The 20,400-nt window shown below is 41.0% G+C and overlaps 1 protein-coding gene across 3 annotated transcripts in view; it reads left to right on the top strand.

Moving 5' to 3' along the window:
• The window catches only part of LOC128732866 (cell growth regulator with RING finger domain protein 1-like), a 292,154-nt gene that overhangs the window by 243,959 nt on the left and 27,795 nt on the right, over nt 1-20,400 (top strand). For 2 of the 3 annotated variants that reach the window (XM_053826284.1, XM_053826282.1), the window contains 2 exons: nt 4,714-4,957; nt 10,194-10,445. In XM_053826284.1, coding sequence (XP_053682259.1) covers nt 4,714-4,957; nt 10,194-10,408 — 459 coding nt within the window. In that variant the 3' untranslated portion in view covers nt 10,409-10,445. The remainder of the gene's footprint in view (nt 1-4,713; nt 4,958-10,193; nt 10,446-20,400) is intronic. The other variant, XM_053826285.1, reaches the window with a different exon arrangement.

Genomic DNA, 20,400 nt, shown 5'->3' with positions numbered 1-20,400 from the left:
CTGCTATGCCTTTTACTGCGCATCGTCAGTCGGTCAGCGGCTTTCGTTGGCGGCACATCGGCAAGCAGCTAGCTTGCGACACATCGGAAAGGCAGCTTTCGAGTCACATCCATGGCATAATTTTAAAGTTTGTATTTGAAATATTGTTTGCCTTACGATGCATATCGTCGTCAGTTGGTCGTGTTCATCGACTGCTGAGGAAAGGAAAGTAGCGTGTTGGAGCTGGAGCACTCGTTTCGTTGCCGTGATGGAATATCTGACTGCTGAAGTTCTAGAATTGGCAGGAAATATGCTGCTCGCAACAACAAAACGACCAGAATTATGCCACGTCACTTGCAGTTGGCCACCTGGACTGGTATTTCATCGTTACTCATGACCATACACGAATGACTTCGTCGATCGCATAGCTGCTGTGGCTTTCCGGCTGGTCCGTTGCAACAAGCCGTGCCTGGTTAGCGGTTATCGCTTATCGGTACTCCAATTTACCGAAAAGAGAATTACATTAGGTGCGTTAGTGCAAGTTTATTGCAAGCTAGAGTTATGATAATCAAACAATCGGCCCTTTTAAGGATCACACAACGATTGAAGAATTTATTATATTTTCTTGCCCAGCATAATAATACAGGCAACGAGGGAAAAGTTGAACTTTTCGCCGTTGCGGACGACCAACAAATGGCGGGAAGTTTTCTGGTCACGGGCGATATTTTCTGCCTCTACCAAAACTTCTGTAGCTTGTAAATGCTTTATTATCAGTGTTCTTCTTTTGTAAACTGCAGAAAACTTTTGCGCAAATTTGTCAGCTTTTTGAAAACACGCGCACCCCGTCTACCGACTACCAGAGGAAAAGCACTATTCAACGTAGAAACAGATCATGAAAATTTGTTTACTGTTTGGTTTAGTGTGACTTCGATTCGTTTTAATGAAATAGATTCAATCAATTCATGGGTATAACTCCAACATCGGTTGAGGATTGAACGTATACAATGTTACTACTACTTTGATAAACGTTGCGTATGTAGGTTGCATACATGTAGAACCGTATTATTACATACATGGATACATCCTACTATCGCTAGAAAAAGACTTACGTAGTCCTACGTCACCTATGCGGTCGTTTCTTGTGCACAACCCCTCAGATTTTTCTTTTCGTCCGGATGAATTGAATCCCACAACTGCACCCTTTTGCACCGATTTTTGTAGAAATTTGAAGCAAGCGAAATTTCCAATCACATTACTTGGCAGCTATATTTGAAATTCTAAACTGGTTGTCAAAGTTTGACAATGAGATTCCTCTTTTGATGAATCTCAGGCACACAGACACATGCATATATAATATAAATACATTATCTGAACATGTGTGATGTTTACCACGCGCACTGCAGCGACACTCGCATTCTATATTTATTGATTATACTTGGGTAACATAAGATCACTAGACACAATCGCGGACAAGACACTTCTAACTCTTACAAAATGTTAAAATAAAACAAATTACTTTTAACTTACACGTCGACCGGTTTCAGGCATCATATGCCTATCTTCAGGACGAGAGCCGATGTCCAACTGATCACTGTGTCGTTATTGTATCATCATCGATGGAACGTCATAGAGAGAGTGAGAAAGATGTCACAGCTTAATTTTTTTCTTATAAGATTGAAGAGAGGCGAGATTATTAATGCGTCATCATCATTCATAAGCGGTTTTGCTGCATTGGAAATGAACATTGATTCCCAAGCATTAAGCAATGAAACCTTCTTCACAGTTTTAATTAATTTAGCACTCTCCCAATCGATTTTATGTAGCTGGTTACCACTATGTGACGCAACACTAGAATCGCACATTCTGTTGTGTTCCACTGCTTTCATATGTTCCTTTAGGCGAGTTTTGAACTTGCGACGTGTTTGACCTAAAGAAACTGACTAAAGAAAAGACACTGGAGCTCAGTCACTCGCGGCCTCCTGTCATCATTAAACCTGATTTGCTCAACGATGATTGTTGTGCGTGACTCTGTTCAAAGTTGCTAGGAAAAGTTCGAACAATATTTTTTCGAGTTCAACATTTAGGCGATTTTATGAACTGTACGATACAAATTTGATTGCCTGGTGTTTTCGTTAGGCAGCACGGATCGATTTCGTGATGATACGATGATATTTGTTGCCGTTTGCTTGCAGTCATTAATTTCTCCCGCGTTGATCGACTGATACTTCGCAAGTTTTCGAGCAAAAGATTCAGAAGGTTTCATCGAGATTCATGCGCACTTGGTTTCGACGAAACGAAAATGAGTTACCTGTCACTTCTTTAGTCAGTTTCTTTAGTTTGACCTATGTACACGACCGGACAATCTTTGCATGGAATCTGATAAATCCCCGGTTGCTCATCGGGAGGTATTTTATCTTTAAGATTACACAACAGTTCCCGTAGTGTGCAGCTAATTTTGTGGGTTACTTGTTTTATTTTAACATTTTGTAAGAGTTAGAAGTGTCTTGTCCGCGATTGTGTCTAGTGATGCTCTTACGTTGCACAAAAAATTTATTTGTTACCATAAGATATTTTATTTAACTTTCAGGAATGGAATAATCAGGGATATTTTAAGGATAGGAAACAAGGAGCTATTTTGAAGAAGATAGAAGCATAAAGGAAATGGATAGTTTTAACGTGACATAGAATAGTATACATAGTATACATAATTGTTGAACAGCGTAAATCGACTCAGCTACAAATTTTATTGCCTGTTGAAGTTTATATAAGGATGACAATTATGGTAAAATAAATCATTATCATTTGAGTAGCTCACGAATAAACGACAGTTTAATTGATTAGCTACGTATATCAGCTAACCGATCTAAAGAAACTGACTAAAGAAAAGACACTGGAGTTCAGTCACTCGCGGCCTCCTGTCATCATTAAACCTGATTTGCTCAACGATGATTGTTGTGCGTGACTCTGTTCAAAGTTGCTAGGAAAAGTTCGAACAATATTTTTTCGAGTTCAACATTTAGGCGATTTTATGAACTGTACGATACAAATTTGATTGCCTGGTGTTTTCGTTAGGCAGCACGGATCGATTTCGTGATGATACGATGATATTTGTTGCCGTTTGCTTGCAGTCATTAATTTCTCCCGCGTTGATCGACTGATACTTCGCAAGTTTTCGAGCAAAAGATTCAGAAGGTTTCATCGAGATTCATGCGCACTTGGTTTCGACGAAACGAAAATGAGTTACCTGTCACTTCTTTAGTCAGTTTCTTTAAACCGATCGAGTTATAACCAAGCTTGCTTTGCTTTTACCCAAAGTGACAGATGAAGATGGGTTACTATTGTTTGTGTTCATTCGCAATGAGTGGTTATTTATTGTGAGTTTCATTGAAAGTTATCCACCGCGCTGCTCAAAAATTAAATGCTCTTTCATGGTTGCTGGGTCGATTTTGATATTATTGGAAGAAATTACGCCGAAATCATAAAGTTTTAGTTACTTTTAACCACCCAGTTACGTGAACAACATGTTTGTTTACAGCATTCTGGCAACAGTTCTAGCGCGGTGTTTGCTTCAAGCGCGGGTTTCCTTTAGACCGCGTTTAACCTTGGGCAAAGCACCCAATATAGCTCGAGTAATAGTACTGCACAATGAGCACCGGAGCATAAAGAAACTGACTAAAGAAATGACATTGGAGCTCAGTCACTCGCGACCACCTGTCATCATTAAAAATAATTTGCTCAACGATGATTGTTGTGCGTGACTCTGTTCAATGTTGATCGAAAAAGTTCTAACAATATTTTTTTCGAGCTCTACATTTAGGCGATTTTATGAACTGTACGCTACAAATTTGATTGCCTGTTGCTTTCGTTAGGCAGCACGGATCGATTTCGTGATGATACGATGATATTTGCTGCCGTTTGCTTGCAGTCATTATTTTCTGCCGCTTTCATCGACTGATACTCCGCAAGTTTTCAAGCAAAAGATTCAGAAGGTTTAATCGAGATTCATGCGCACTTGGTTTCGACGAACCGAAAATGAGTTACCTGTCACTTATTTAGTCAGTTTCTTTACCGGAGCAGCTGAAGAGACTGACTAAAGAAATGACAGCTGACAGGTAACTCATTTTCGGTTCGTCGAAACCAAGTGCGCATGAAACTTCCGAATATTTTGCTCGAAAACTTGCGGAGTATCAGTCGATGAACGAGGCAGAAAATATTGACTGCAAGCAAATGGCAACAAATATCATAGTATCATCACGAAATCGATCCGTGCTGCCTAAGGAAAACACCAGGCAATCAAATTTGTATCGTACAGATCATAAAATCGCCTAAATGTTGAACTCAACAAAATATTGTTGGAACTTTTTCTAGCAACTTTGAACAGAGTCACGCACAACAATCATCGTTGAGCAAATTAGGTTTAATGATGACAGGAGGCCGCGAGTGGCTGAGCTCCAATGTCATTTCTTTAGTCAGTTTTTTTATTAGCTGGATCTCACTCACAGCGGTAACGGGAAAGTTAACTTAACTGGTGATGTTATCTGATGTTTCATTCATATCAATTTCATCGAAAAATCTTCAAAAGAATCACGACACGATAGAATCACTCACAATTCACACGCATGCGCTTCAGAATTAGTTTTTTGTGATTTGATTGCTTTATCGTTTACTAGAATCATTAAAAAAAGTCGCAGGTAATATGGAGATTACTATACGATACTGATATTTTTTTTTTAGCAACTCTATCTAACTGCTGGTGAACCAATTTTGACAGAAAATGGCTACCATAACCAAACAGCGAGCTCGATATTGCTGGCAGAACCAGTAGCATGCACAAATAATACAGAGTCTCTGCTATGCAGCGATTCAACGTCGCAAGATCGCTCAGGAATCGAGCAGCTGTGCGTCGTGTGTCATTATTTTCCGCTATCGCGAGCCTTACTTCCTTGCCGACACACATGCATCTGTGCGATATGTTTCAGTAAGTAGTATATTTCTTCTATTATTTGTTTTTACCTATGTTTTATTCTTCAATTTATGTTTTTTGACAATGGTCTAGAAGCATGTCTGCATGTATGTATTATTGCTACATACCATAACAAAGCATCAAAAAATATCCATGAAATCTGAGTATAGGATAACCAACCTGTTTTGGACCCCACTAGCAGCTGTACATACTTTGGACACTTCCATTTGATTTCACTGTAAGTGTAAACACACCGGTTGAGGGGTCACGCACTCCAAAACAAGACACAGGTCGACAACAACAACAGCTACGAGACGAACTAGCTTTCCAAATGGACGCAGTGGTTACACAATTTCGAGGTACAAATCCCCTATCTCGACAGCGGATACCCAAGCTGCAGTACTCCTATCAGCTGACGAATGCAGTAAGCACCCTTAACGAAGGTATTTTGCCATGATATTCTGAGGCCACCGAGAACCTTGAGGAACTGCAGTGTGTTGTTTACTCCGCAGCTATAGCCGTTTTGAAGACTTTGGGTATGCGGACTTATCCTCAAGACAATGGTGAAAGTCGCGGTCGGCCCAGTAAACAGAAGCCAGCTTGGACGCGACGATTGTAATCAAGAATCGCATCTCTGTGAGTAGAAATCAGCCGATTAACAAACACAGTATACAAGGGGAAATCGATTGAGAACTAAACAGTGAAATAAACGCCACGGAGATCCTCGACACCCATGTATAACAATTGAGAGCTCTTGCAAAACACTAATGAAAGGGAGAAAAATCCGACTACAGCGAAGGACTTCCGGAGATTGGCCAAGTTACACAATTCTTATGGGAGAACCCCGCTCAGCACAATAATGATGGGATGTGGTTGGTAGAAGAGAAGGAAAATACTGATGGAATTGAAAGTATGAACACTGTTAGTGACCGCCCAGGATATTCGTGTGGGTACACGGTATATTATGAATTGGGCTGCACCTGGGCCAGACTTTGTCCACAATTTCTAGTATAAAAAGTTCTCTACAATTCATGGATGATGAGCGGAATGCTTCAATATGGTCTTAAGAAACCCCCGAACACTCAGAATTCATTACTAAGGGGGTAACCTATCTTCTACCGAAGGACCGAAATACGGCTGATGATTAATAACATGCTTGTCAAGTCTGTACAAGGTGCTTTCGTCGGTAATTAGTAGTAAGATGCAGGACCAATTGTGATGCCAACGGATCTAGTAGCACAGTTGTTACAAACAGGTTATGGCGACCGATTTATGACTAATATTAGTCATAAATGAGTTGCTGCAACCAAGCATGGAAAAAATCATATCAAACAGCATTCATTTTGAAATCATCGACGAACCTGCTCATCGTAAGGTTTCAATCGCACTGACCATCTCTGTACAAAATTGCACACTCTTACGAACGAAGAAGAACAAGCAAAGCAAAGGAAAATATGCGACAGCGTTCGTTGGTGGTTTTGTTCACGCGATGGATCTTTCGTGCGGTGTGTTAATTGTAGGTACTACGAACGCTCGGCAAAAGATTAATTTTTGAATGCATTCACTGCGTCGCAAACAATGTTCACAAAACAATCGTTTGAATCTTTCTTGCGCGATCGTTCGAATGTTTCTTGAGCGTTCGTTATTAACCCCTCTATGCGGTCGGGTTATGTTCGTCCGTGCAAAACTCTATGAGACCTCAGAGTCTAATTTGACTCTTTGGCAAAACGGATACCCCGGGGTAGGGGAAAGTTTCCAGCCTTACTGCTAAAAAGTGAAATTTTTTAATAATAATAATTCTGAATGTCCGGATTGTAGAAGAGGAAATTGGCTCGACAATTCCGACTAAAGCGGTCTATTATGGGCGCTGGAGAGAGGCAAAATGCTTATAAGCTAGAATACCAAAGGGCTGAACAAGAGGAAACGTATTAAGTTTTTTTTTCAATTTCCTCGGTCAACTTTACCGTCAATTATGTGTGACGCTTGAGCAATTTTTAATGTGGACGCATAACAGACCTCATAGTCACTATACAAGTATTGGAGCTGGTATCACTGGATTTATACAGGTTATGTTAGTTATAACGGGTGGCAACTAAAATTATGGAATTTTTTCGCGGCCCTTATGCTCAACAACAAACAAGCTCAGAAAGAAATGAGAGTATGTATGTGTAAAGGGGCTCCGTAGCCGCAAGGTTACCGAGTCTGCTTTGACAAGCGAGTGGCCTTGGGTTCGAATCTTAGTAGAATCAAGCCATTCGATGTCAAGTGACTTTAGCATGGGTTTATTCTCAGGCTCCTCCATTTACCCTTCCTTCGTGCTGAATTCTATATTTACCCTCTGAAGCCTCTTGACAGTGCAAATGTCCCTCCTATAGTTAAGTGTACTGGTCAGAGGTACGAATGAGTCCTCGCCAGGGACGGCTATAATATGGGATAGTGCTGGCAGCGAGGAAAAAGTGGGTAAAGTAGATCAAGCTTTGAAGGAAGGGTAAACCCCAATACACGCAAGCACGCATACAATTTAAAATAAGCATATCGCTCACTCAATAGCGATTATAGCAAAAAGAAATGCAGTGCAGGTCATACAGCAAACACCCGGGCGATATTACAATAGATCAACTATACTGGTCGCAGTAATGAGTCCACACATGGAAAAAATGTATGTGTAAGCTCTCTCTTCTTTTCATTAATATTTTTTGTTTTGTTGATGCTTTTCCAGTTTTGCGTAAAATGGCGTCGAACCAAGAAGCATTTCGGTAGCGCGTTGTACACTTCTACGAACTGCATCAGAAATCTCGGCAAAAAGTTTACGGTATAGCATTTAAAAAGCAAATATGTTGCGGCTTAGACTATTTACCATATCCTAAGATGCCCAACAACTATTCACAAGCAAGGTAGTGGAAGACCAGCCAAAATTATGGACGCAGAAAGACATCGTTATCATTCTCGTTTTTAAACAACAAGCCCTCTGGCTTGGCTATCAAATAAAATGCATCAGACGAATGTTTGAAGAAAATTTTGATCCTGTTTCTACAAAAACATCATGCAGATGTACAATACGTGTTTTGGCCGGGCTTCCTCGCATTACACCAAAAAAACACAATCGTTCCTGAATACCCATTCGATCCCATTTTTACCCAAAAACCACGACCCGAAAAATCTATCTCAGTTCACTGAAGTTTTTGGAGCGTCTTAGTAGAATACGAAACCTAAGAATAAAAAATAAGAAAACTTATCCAATTTAATTCTACTATGTGTATTTTATTCAATGACAGATACGTATTTCGCCTACGACTTGCAGGCTTCCTCAGTGTCTGTTTTCGAGCTAAGCTAAGGTAGACAAATTCGTCGACTACCTCAAATTCATCGATTTAGATTCGACAAATCGACTAACCTTGTGAGCTCCTTGTGTTTAGAGGTACAATTCACACAATGCTAGACAAATATGATTATTGTCATGATATACCACTCTAACCATACAGATAGCCAAATTCAACACTGTTGTAGAGCCAAATGCTTTCTAGTATAAATGCTAGGATAAGTTTCAGTGACAGTGAGTCAGCTAAATCTAACTACTGTCGAAATGGTACCCGAAACCAGAAGAAAAGTGTGCCAAGTGTGCTGAACGTCTCAGAAAAACGTCATATAGGAGAGCAGAAACGAATTAGGCTTGATGCTCGTGCTGTATCAAGAGCTTTTCCCCATTTACTTGTCCTGGGCTATTCGTCGCCAATTCGTCGAGCATCTCGACACTCGCAAGTCGACTGCAATCTGGCTGAACTACCCAGCACGTGAGGCTCCTCCTTTTCTGGCCCACCGTATCCTCCCGATTCTCACCATGTGCGATAGAAATCTCTTCATGTAGCGCACGCAGGTCATGGTTCATATGCCTGCGCCCATCTCTGCTTTCTGTTTGTACTCCGCCAAAAATAGTTCGCAACACCTTTTGTTCAAGTGCACATCTATATTTCATAAGCAAGACTTACAAGTCTTGTGGAGTTTAAGGAAATCTCAAAGTTTCTAGTAATAATATCAATGTCGTCTACGAAGACAAGGAGTTGGCTACTTTTGCTGTTGGCTACGGATCACACCTTCATTAACGATGTTAAACAAATAGTCCAAATGACAAAGAGCAATTCGGAAGGACTCATCCGCGTTAGTTGGCCCGGGTAACCAATCTTGTGCACTAACTGCCACAGCTCTTCACGTTTAACTGTATCGTATGCTGCCTTGGAATCCACGAGAATATAAACCGTAGGCATATTGTACTCCCGACAACTCGGGCAGAATTGTCTGAGTGTGAAAATTTGACCCATAGTAGCACGGGCTTCCGTAAAGCTCGCCTGATACTGCCTTACGAAATTTTTTGCTATTGTTGAAAGACGCCGTAACAAAATCTGGGAGCACCTTATATTCAGTCGGTTGATTTGAGCGCACACATACTGGTACTAGGTAATTCAGGGTGTATCCGCATCCCGTAGAGAACGCATATTAATGATATTTGAGAAAACAAACAAACCGGTCGTCGATGATAATTTGATAGATTAGGCTGATCCCAAGGTGGATTTGAGGATAGTTATGCTTGGAAAAAAGTGCTTCCGATCACTAGGCCTCGAAAAGCTACAAAGTTCTCGTTCGTGTCGGTGTGCAGGCAATAGACTTGACCACCGGTCTAACATTGCTAACCTGGGTATTCATAACCCCGATGATGATCTTGATGTTCTATGGACGTCTCGTCGTCGGGTCTACAGCAGTTTAAACAGTTGAAAGTATGCTACATATACGAAATTGAAAATGTAAAATTGGGCATCAAAATATCTATGAAGACGAGATAACCTATGTTTCTAGAGAGACTGACAAAGCAGGATATTTGTACTTCAATTTCTTTAGTAAAGCAGGTTTTCATTTTGAAAATCAGGATTGTCCGCTGTAAATCAGGACATCAGGACAACGTACGCGAAAACAGGACATGTCCTGGTAAATCAGGACGTGTGCTCACCCTAGGCATTGTATTCAAGGTGAGTTATCTTGTTCAAAAGATACTATGCAGCTAGATGCGGATTGTCCATACTTCTGCGTAAATCTCTATGCAGCTATCAAGTTAATCATCTGGTACTAAGAGAATCAACTCTTAGTTCGAAAACAGACACTGAGGAAGCCTGCAAGTCGTAGGCGAAATACGTATCTGTCATTGAATAAAATACACATAGTAGAATTAAATTGGATAAGTTTTCTTATTTTTTATTTTTAGGTATCTCAGTTCACCCAATCGAAGATTTCATCGGGATTTTGAGTTTCTTGGTGTACAAAAATAACTGGACAGCCACGAATTTCAAACAGTTGATTGGTAGAATCAAGAGATGCATTCGCAAAGTTGACAAAATGGCCGTACAACACTCCTGTTTTGACGTCATACGAAAGCTTCGCCAAACAGCCGATTACGGACCGTTTTCAGAAGTACACTAATTTATTTTCAACAATGGATAATGTAACTTTAATTTCGGTAAATATATCTTTGTCTTGTTTTGACAGTTTGAAAAAAAAATCAAAATTTTAGTTGCCATCCGTTATTTGTTGAACTATACTTATGTCAAACTTGTTTTAATTCATGCTTAAAAAATTTGACCCATTTTCACAAAAAATGGAACAGCTCAAAACATGCGTATTTTTTATACACTATTTTGAGTAACTTATACTCCTTTTATGAGTTCAACGCAGAAGCTCATTAATGAGCAATATTTACTTAAAAATGAATGCCATTTCACCCACAACTGAGTAGTACTCACACAAATTATGATTAAATATAACTCAGTGATGAGGTCGGCCTAAACTACTCAGAATTGAGAAAAATCCTAAGAAAATTGACGCAATAGCTATACAAATGCGCACAAGAGTCCAAAATCGGAGAGACCAAATATTGGTAGAAGTATTTTAATATTTTTGAGATATGCTGCACGCAATACAACGAAAATATGAATGACTTAACTAGTTTTGAATAATAATAATAGATTATTATGCGACTTTAACAGATACGTCTGTTTTGGCTAGGACTTGTAGCCTTCTTTAGTGAGTGGCAAGCTTTAGACATAAAATATTGTAGTATTAAAAAGAGTTTTCCAATTTTTCCACGCATATTAATGAATTTTGCTTTAATTAACTGAATATTTGTGAATATGTGTAGAGTAAAGAGGGGCAAAAGTGTGATTCAATGGTTTATCAGTGCAGATTGCGCGTAATTTGACAACATTAGTATGTATGGTCGAATACTTAGATAGCTTGAATTTATCGTAAACATTTGTTGTTTATGAAGCATAATTGTTGAATTAAGTGTAAATGTTACTTTGGAGCGGTTTTGATGTAATATTTCATTATATGACAAATACGGCTCCTAACATATGGAGGCTATTGCTTGTTGAAACATTGTACTCAAACTATTACTCTCACTCACTCACACTCTCACATTACTCAAACACCTTTTTTAAAAATGCAGTGAGAGAAATTCTCAAAATATATTTTTATTTTCCATAATTTTATCAAACCCCGTAAAACGTCTTGTAGGGCAAAAATGCGATTCACGGGCGGAGCAAAAGTGCGATTCATGGACAAGTAAATAATGCGTTGGTAATTATGAATTGGATTCAAACGAACTTTTGCCCCGCTAGTGGGCATTTTTATTTGTCGTAAAACTTTCCTACGATTTTCCTCGTGATTATCCATTAGAGTAAGGTGGGGCATAAGCGCGACTTTTGAAGTTGTCTTCAATTTTCGTGAAATGCGGCACAACAGTAAACTATATTTAATATTGATGTAACAACTCAATATCTTCACATTCAACTATAAATCATCTGGAGTAATAGTATTAAAATTCGTTATTTTTCTGATCAGGTACCGAATCACACTTTTGCCAAATTAGCACGGAAAAAGTGGGTTGACCGCGAGGCAAACGTTCGAAGTTTGAACTTATGAAATTAGTGCAGTAATAGCTACCAAAACCGCAATATCTTCAATCTGCGATAAGTTCCAGATATGAATATTGTCAATTTTTGCCTCTGTTATTTTTTGTTGGTGTACTGCAGCTTCCGTCAGACTGAAACTTTTAGCAACCGTTTTATCAACAAACATTGTTTCGGTATTTCTGATATCTGTAATACAGTGCTTACAAGTGCATATACCACGGTGTGACAAAAAATTTTTTAAAATACTTTGCAAGTGACTTAGTGTTCGTTGTTAGTCGCACCTAGTACATCATTAAAACACATATGACATCACCCTAACACCCCCGAAATTTCAAGTTATTGTAAAAAAAAGGTTTTTTGGCTAGGTGTACACATACTATCATGAATAACTCAATAATTTTCCAAGCAAATTTAAGTGTTTTATACATTTTTGGAAAGCTTAGAGCTAGATAAGCTTTCAGGATATATACACATTCACTATGGTTCTACAAAAATTGGACAAGATTTTTTCAATTGAATATGCAATTTAACTACAAAAATGAAATTTTTTTCTCTTTAATTGGCCCTAAAGTGACCTTTTTTCCATATTGGGTATTTTTATCACTGCGACTATTTGTTTGATCTATTGTGATATATTCCCCATTTTACTATAGCTATATTGTCAAGATGACGCACCACTATTAGAAGCGACCGTCATTGTTTGACTAATAGCATTTGTCCAGTCCAGTGATACATTTCGGATAAAGTGCACTACCGTACTGGGAATTGTTCTCCAAATATCAAAGGGTTCTAACAGCCCTCTGTCGAAGAACCTTAATATTTTATTAAAAATTGTCGGACTTCGGCATAACAGGTGTTCCGAGTCTTCTTTTTCTATGCCACATAAGCGACATATATCATGAAGTTTTCCCATAAGCTTCAGATGATAGCGGCTCGGACAATGTCCTGTTATTAGACCAGTATAGATGCTTAGATCTTTCTTTGAAAGCTCCAGTATTTTGCGAGTCATAGAAATGTTTGGAGAGACAAACCGTTTCGACTGCCTAGCATTGAAAGTGTTATTCCAATTTGATTCCACTTTCCTACATTCCCATGCCTTCAGCTCCATTTTTAAAGCAGAAGCAGATAGGCCGCAAAAGGGCTCAGGTCCTATAAATTGATGAGAAGATCCGAGTCTTGCAAGAGCATGAGCCGTTTCATTTCCATCAATTCCACAGTGACCTGGGACCCAATATAAGTTGACTTGGTTACGGCAAGATAATTTTTGGAGTGATTGAATACATTCCCAGACGTGTTTTGATGTGCATGTCGCCGATTTTAAAGCATTTAGAACTGCCTGACTATCGGACATGATGACATTTGAATGTCTATAGTTTCTGCGCAAGCACACAGTAGAACACTCTAAAATTGCTTGAATTTCAGCTTGGAACACAGTTGGCCATCTACCCATAGAAATTGACATGTCTATTCCTGGGCCAGTTACTCCTGCTTTTTAAGTGACCTTAAAAATGACCCACATTCCTCAGCCCAACATCACTTGTTTCATATTCAATCCTAAGACTTTGGTCAAAATTTCAGCCAAATCGGTCAACATTTGCAAATTTGAGACCATTTTTAAGAGTTGTAGAATTTGTTGCTTCTCATATATAACCCGCCTAATCTTACAACTGAGCATTTTGTACACGATGTAATATATATGCTGAAAGTTTATCCTCTAAGCTTTCTAAAACTGTATAAAAAACTTGAAATTGCTTGGTAAATTATTAATTTATTCATGATAGTATGTGTACACCTAGTCAAAAAACGTTTTACATTTGTTATACTATACTAGCTGGCCAGACAAACTTCGTATTGCCACAAATTAACCTGTGTTGTACATAAATCATGAATCTCAGATGATCTTCGTCACAATCTCGAGTTTTGCAAGTTTCTGAGGAGTTCAACCTTAGATGATTCATTTTGGCAGTTACTTAACTATGAAATCATCCCAGGTAACCAATAAGCATCACCAATGCTATTCAAATGTAGGCTGACAATGCTAATTTACAGCTTATTACCGACACGAAGAATTTGAATACAATTTTGGATTCCAATTTACAACACCTATGCAGTCAAAAAGCTAATATACAACAACGTGCAGTATAAAATGCCAGATACACTGATTTGTTGCTTATGTTAATGCTTATTAGTTACCAGGAATGGGTAGTTTAATATACAAATTTGCAATTTTTCCTCACAATAAAGTAGAAAACAACTCCCCTGTCCCCTCATTGCATAGCCAGACAGCGGTTAGTAATATTCGCCATGATTGTACAACATTTCGCCGAATATCATTTCGCGAAAAACCTTATGCGGAATGTACCATTCCACGGAAAACTTTTTTGTGGAAAGTACCATTTCGCAATCCTCTCCTTACTCGCTGTCGCTCGTTCTAGGAAACCCAGGTAGACCTAGGAAAACAAATAAACCTAGACAGTAGTGATTTCTGCGGGGAGTTGTCTCCCCCCAGTGGGCGGCGCTTCCGACAGCGGGTCGCCAGCAACACTCGCGGCCGTCTCGTCCTGAATGATCTAGAGTTACTATAGATAGTTTTTGTGGTCTTGCTATTGACTAATGTTTTATGGAAGAGTCTCGAATTTCTCGAGTTCGATTAGTTTTTGAGTTTCGCAAAAATTTCTGTTTTATTTGTATGAGAGTCCATATCCCCCTACCACAGGGGTGAGAGGTCTCTAACTATCATAAAATAAGGGGCCATTCAGATACCACGTGGACACAAAAATACCAATTTTCAACACCCCCCTCCCCCTCCGTGGACAAGCGTGGACATCGACTCAACCCCCACCCCCCTCCATTGTTTGTCCACGTGGACATTTTTTTTTCTTATGTGAAATTCTGTGCTCAATTCTGTTTTCATTTGCGTTATTCTGTAATATAAAAAAATTAAAAAAAGCAAGCTAAACTAGGCATGTTATCTAGATCTAGTTCTTCTATCCATGCTGATCTTGTCCACTACAAATAAATGATGGACTACAGGAAAGTCTGTTCCAGCTTGATATTCGCTTGAAGATTCATCTGCTTCAACCCCTGTTCAACAAGAGTACCTTAGCTTGGTCGCTGACTTTAACACATCACAAGACCTCTCCGTTGTGGTTCGTGAAATTTTAGAAAGACGAGTTATTTTTCAAATACGTTGTCAATGGATTTTCTATTTCGTGGCGAGCTGCATTTGATTGTAAGGCAAAATACAATACGCGTCGTGACCTAATTTTAGTTAATTCAAAAGGCACAAATGAAAGTTCTATTTATTGCAAAAAATGTCGCTTGTCCACGTGGACATTTTCTATACCCCCTCCCCCCCTTCCGTGGACAAGCGTGGACATTCACGTACCCCCAACCCCCCCCTCTAAGCTGTCCACGTGGTATATGGATGAATATGAATATGATGAATATATGGTACTACCACCTGCCTTAGCAGAACATCCGTTCATAGCAATGAGCCTATCATGTCAAAAGGAGTTGAACATATTCAACGATTGGTCATGCTTCCCAACTCTTGTATGAAGGGCCAAAAGGGAATTGGTCGATAAGCAACATCACTTACACGTACCAGGGATTTAGAGAATCTCCTTCCAAGGGCTAAGTCACCTGAGTCAATCGTTGAATAATTCGTCTTAATGCAGAATGACTCCAGCAGGTGGGGAGAAGACTTACTTACTTACTTATGTGTCCATGTCCGCCGGTCCGGCAGAACAAAGGGATGAAATTAGAGATCTCCACTGCTGACGGTTACCCGCCATGGCTTTTACCTGTCGCCAGGACAGGTTCTCGTCTACAACCCGGATGTCGTTGGCTAAGCTCCGTCTCCATGAGCCTCTGGGTCTGCCTCTTCTACGCTGTCCTTGTGGATTCCAGTCGAGTGCTGCTCTGCAAACCTCGTTCGCTCCTTTCCTCAAGGTGTGTCCGATCCACTTCCACCTACGCTCACGAATTTCTGTGGCTATCGGCCGTTGATGACACCGACGATGGAGTTCCTCATTGGATATCCAATTATCAGGCCACCAGGCACGAATAATATATCGCAGGCACCGGTTAATGAATACCTGCAGTTTTTGCGTTGCATCCGCTGAGACGCACCACGTTTCGCAGGCATACAGCAGTACGGATTTAACGTTTGAATTAAAGATTCGGGTTTTCGTACGTAGAGTGATCTGGTTTCAACCCCTTCAACATATTGCTCCAACTAATATCTCATCCATAACGATGAGAAACAGAAGCGGTGATAAAATGCAGCCCTGTCTCACGCCAGCAGTAACCCTTATGGGGTCGGACAAGACGCCGTCGTGCAAAACCTTGCACGAGAACGCCTCGTACTGAGCCTCGATGAGATGGACTAGCTTATCTGGAACTCCTCTACGCCTAAGTGCGCCCCAGATGTTTTCGTGATTGAGTCGGTCGAACGCCTTTTCGAAGTCAACGAACACCAGCAGAAGAGAGTCCTGGAATTCGTTGATCTGCTCCAATATAATGCGGAGCGTTGTGATATGGTCTACACATGATCGGCCAGCACGGAATCCAGCTTGCTGCCGCCGGAGAGTAGCGTCGATCTTCTCCTGGATCCGGTTGAGGATTACCTTACAGAGTACTTTGAGAGTAATACAGAGCAACGTGATGCCACGCCAGTTACCGCATTCCGTTAGGTCTCCTTTCTTAGGGACTTTGACCAATATGCCCTGCATCTAGTCCACCGGAAAAGTTGCGGTTTCCCAAATATTGCTGAAAAGCTGATGCATCATCTGGGCTGACAAAGATGGGTCAGCTTTGAGCATTTCGGCTGAAATACGATCTATCCCTGGCGCTCTATTGGATTTCATACTCTTGATGGCTGCTACAAATTCATCCAGCGATGGCGCCTCCGAGTTCACGCGATTTATTCGACGAACTGTAGGCGTCGTACGCTGCTGGTTTTGTTGGTCTCTGACATTTGAAACTCGGAAGAGTTGTTCAAAATGTTCAGTCCATCGCTTAAGCTGTTCTGTACGGTCAGTCAATAGCTGACCAGCTTTGTCCTTTAGCGGCATCTTTGTATTCATTCTGGCACCACTAAGGCGGCGAGAAATATCGTACAACAAACGGATATCACCATTAGCGGCGGCGGTTTCTCCTTGTTCGGCTAGGGAGTTAGTCCAGGCTCTCTTGTCCCGCCTACAAGCACGTTTAACAGCCCTCTCCAGTTCGGCGTATCGTTGACGAGCAGCTGTCTTAGCCGATCTGGTCCGCGCTCGCTCAATGCCGGCTTTCGCCTCTCTCCGCTCGTCGATCTTCCTCCAAGTTTCATCCGAAATCCACTCCCTCCGCCCACTGCGCGCTTTGCCGAGGGTTTCATCACTGGTCGTGATGAAGGCGTTCTTGATGCCGGTCCATTGCTCTTCGACGGTTCCACCAGATGGCAACTCCGAGGTTCGAGATTCAAGTTGTTCAACAAAGGCCCTTTTCACCTCAGGATTCTCCAATCGGCGGACGTCGTAGCGGCACCCAACTTTCTCCTCCCGTCGTTGGACACGTGCGACGCGCAGACGTATCTCAGCGATAACAAGATGATGGTCGGATGCAATGTCAGCGCTGCGTTTGTTGCGTACATCAAGAAGGCTCCTTCTCCATTTCCGGCTGATGCAGATGTGATCGATTTGGTTTTCTGTTCGGTCGTCGCGGGAAACCCACGTGACTTTATGTACTGGTCTATGGGGGAAGAGCGATCCCCCAATGACCATGTCGTTATTACCACAGAATTCTGTAAACAGCTCCCCGTTTTCGCTCATCTCTCCTAGGCCATGGCGTCCCATAACGCGTTCAAGGTCCGCGTTGTTTGAGCCAATCTTCGCGTTGAAGTCGCTCATGTGAATTTGGATGTCCCCCTTCGGGATTTTCTCAACCACGCTGTTCAGCTGGCTGTAAAAGCTCTCTTTCTCCTGCAGGTCGGCAGCATCTGTTGGCGCATAGCACTGGATTGCCGTAAGGTTCCTAACCCGTGTTCTAAATGGGGTTGAAGAGCCCGCTCATTATCCACGATGTGTTGTTAATCGGGCCAAAATTAACCCTAGAAAGTTGACTGTTTCACTCTCCCTAGGCCCACCGCTTCAAACAAGTGCTCTGATGGTCCCTTCCTCTTCCCGATTCTAGTTTATTTATGAAATGTGGTATATATGGGTAAAAATAGAACAATCTCACCAGCAGTCCTTCGAATGGAATAGAGTTGCGTCCTTTTAGTTTCCATAAATGCTTCTAATAATTAATTTAATTTTTCTTCTGGTATCCAATATCCATGTGCAGTATTAACACTCGTTGTTCAGATAGAAATAAAACTATCCTCAGAGCGGTCTTCGTGATGACAGCTTGAAAAATTGAAAAAATTGGTTGTCCACGTGATATATGGATGGCCCCTAAATTCAAGACTCCAAAATCTCCCACATGCCCAAATTTGGTTCCATTTGCTTGAGTAGTTCTCAAGTTATAAGGACATTTGAATTTCATTTGTATGGGAGCGCCCCCCACTCCTAAACAGGGAGGGGTCTCAATTCATCATAGAAAAAATTTCTGCCCCCTAAAAGCCCCATATGCCAAATTTGGTTCCATTTGCTTGATTAGTACTTAAGTTATAAGGAAATTTGTATTTCATTTGTATGGGAGCCCCTCCTCTTAAAAGGGGAAGGGGTCGTAATTCGCCATAGAAAAAAATTCTGCCATCTAAAACTTCCACATGCCAAATTTGGTGTCATTTCCTTGATTAGTTCTCGAGATAAGAGGAAATTTGCATTTCTTTTGTATGGAAGCCCACCCTCTTAAAGGGGAGATGGGTCATAACTCGCTTTCTGAAGAGGAGAGTGGTCTCAATTTACCATAGAAAAAAGTCTTGCCTCCAAAACCACTTACATGTCAAATTTGGTTCCATTTGCTTGATTAGTTCTAGAGTTATGAGGAAATTTGTATTTCATTCATGTAGAAGCCCCCCCTCCCCCTCTTAAAGTGGGGAGGGGTCCTAATTCACCATAGAAAATATTTTTGCGTCCAAAAACCTCCATATGCCAAATTTTGGTTCTACTTGCTTGATTAGTTCTTGAGTTATGAGGAAATTTGTATTTCATTTGTATAGGAGCCTCCCCTTTTGAAGTGGGGAGGGGTCCTAATTCATCATAGAAAAAATTCTTGCCCCCAAAAACACCTACATGCCACATTTGGTTCCATTTGCTTGATTAGTTCTCGAGTTATGAGGAAATTTGTATTTCATTTGTATGGAAGCCCCCCCCCTCTTAAAGGGGAGAGGAGTCATAATTCCCCTTCTAAAGAGGGGAGGAGTCTCAATTTACCATAGAATAAATTCTTGTCACCAAAAACACCCACATGCCAAATTTTGTTCTATTTGCTTGATTAGTTCTCGAGTTCTGCAGAAATTTGTGTTTCATTTGTATGGGAGCCCTTCCCCCCCTCTTAGTGCGGGGAGGGGTCTCCAACCATCACTAAATCCTTTCCTTGCCCCCAAAAACCTCTACATGCAAATTTTCACGCCGATTAGCTCAGTAGTTTTTGATTCTATAAGGAACATCCCGACAGACAGACAGAAATCCATTTTTATATAGAAGACAACGAAGGTTTAGAAATTGGTCGAAAAACACGAAATTGATCCGAGGCCCGAGGGCCGAATCACATATACCAATCGATAGAGCTCGACGAACTGAGCAATGTCTGTGTGTGTGTGTGTGTGTGTGTGTGTGTGTGTGTGTGTGTGTGTGTGTGTGTGTGTGTGAGTGTGTGTGTGTGTGTGTGTGTGTGTGTGTGTGTGTGTGTTTGTGTGTGTGTGTGTGTGTGTGTTTGTGTGTGTGTGTGTGTGTGTGTGTGTGTGGGTGTTTGTGTGTGTGTGTGTGTGTGTGTGGGTGTTTGTGTGTGTGTGTGTGTGTGTGTGGGTGTTTGTGTGTGTGTGTGTGTGTGTGTGTGTGTGGGTGTTTGTGTGTGTGTGTGTGTGTGTGTGTGTGTGGGTGTTTGTGTGTGTGTGTGTGTGTGTGTGTGTGTGTGTGTGTGTGTGTGTGTGTGTGTGTGTGTGTGTGTGTGTGTGTGTGTGTGTGTGTGTGTGTGTGTGTGGGTGTTTGTGTGTGTGTGTGTGTGTGTGTGTGTGTGTGTGTGTGTCTGTGTGGGTGTTTGTGTGTGTGTGTGTGTGTGTGTGTGTGTGTGGGTGTTTGTGTGTGTGTGTGTGTGTGTGTCTGTGTGCGTGTGTGTGTGTGGGTGTGGGTGTGGGTGTGTGCAGCTCATTTTCTATCGCCTGTTTCTCGAAGGTGGTTGAACCGATTTAACCGCTTTTACTTTTGTTTGAAAGGTACTATTGCCTAGTATATCACTATTGAATTGCTTTGCGGTTCGACGTTTCCGATGTGTTTGTATTTTGTATTTGTTCTGGCTTTTGTAGGCTTTTTGCCCTTAAGCAATAATTGAATTACAGTTATAAATTAAACATTG

The sequence above is a fragment of the Sabethes cyaneus genome, chromosome 1 (assembly GCF_943734655.1).
Source record: "Sabethes cyaneus chromosome 1, idSabCyanKW18_F2, whole genome shotgun sequence".
Classification (NCBI taxonomy): domain Eukaryota; kingdom Metazoa; phylum Arthropoda; class Insecta; order Diptera; family Culicidae; genus Sabethes; species Sabethes cyaneus.
Note: the sequence above shows the minus strand (reverse complement) of the source record. Positions and strands in the feature narration are given on the sequence as shown.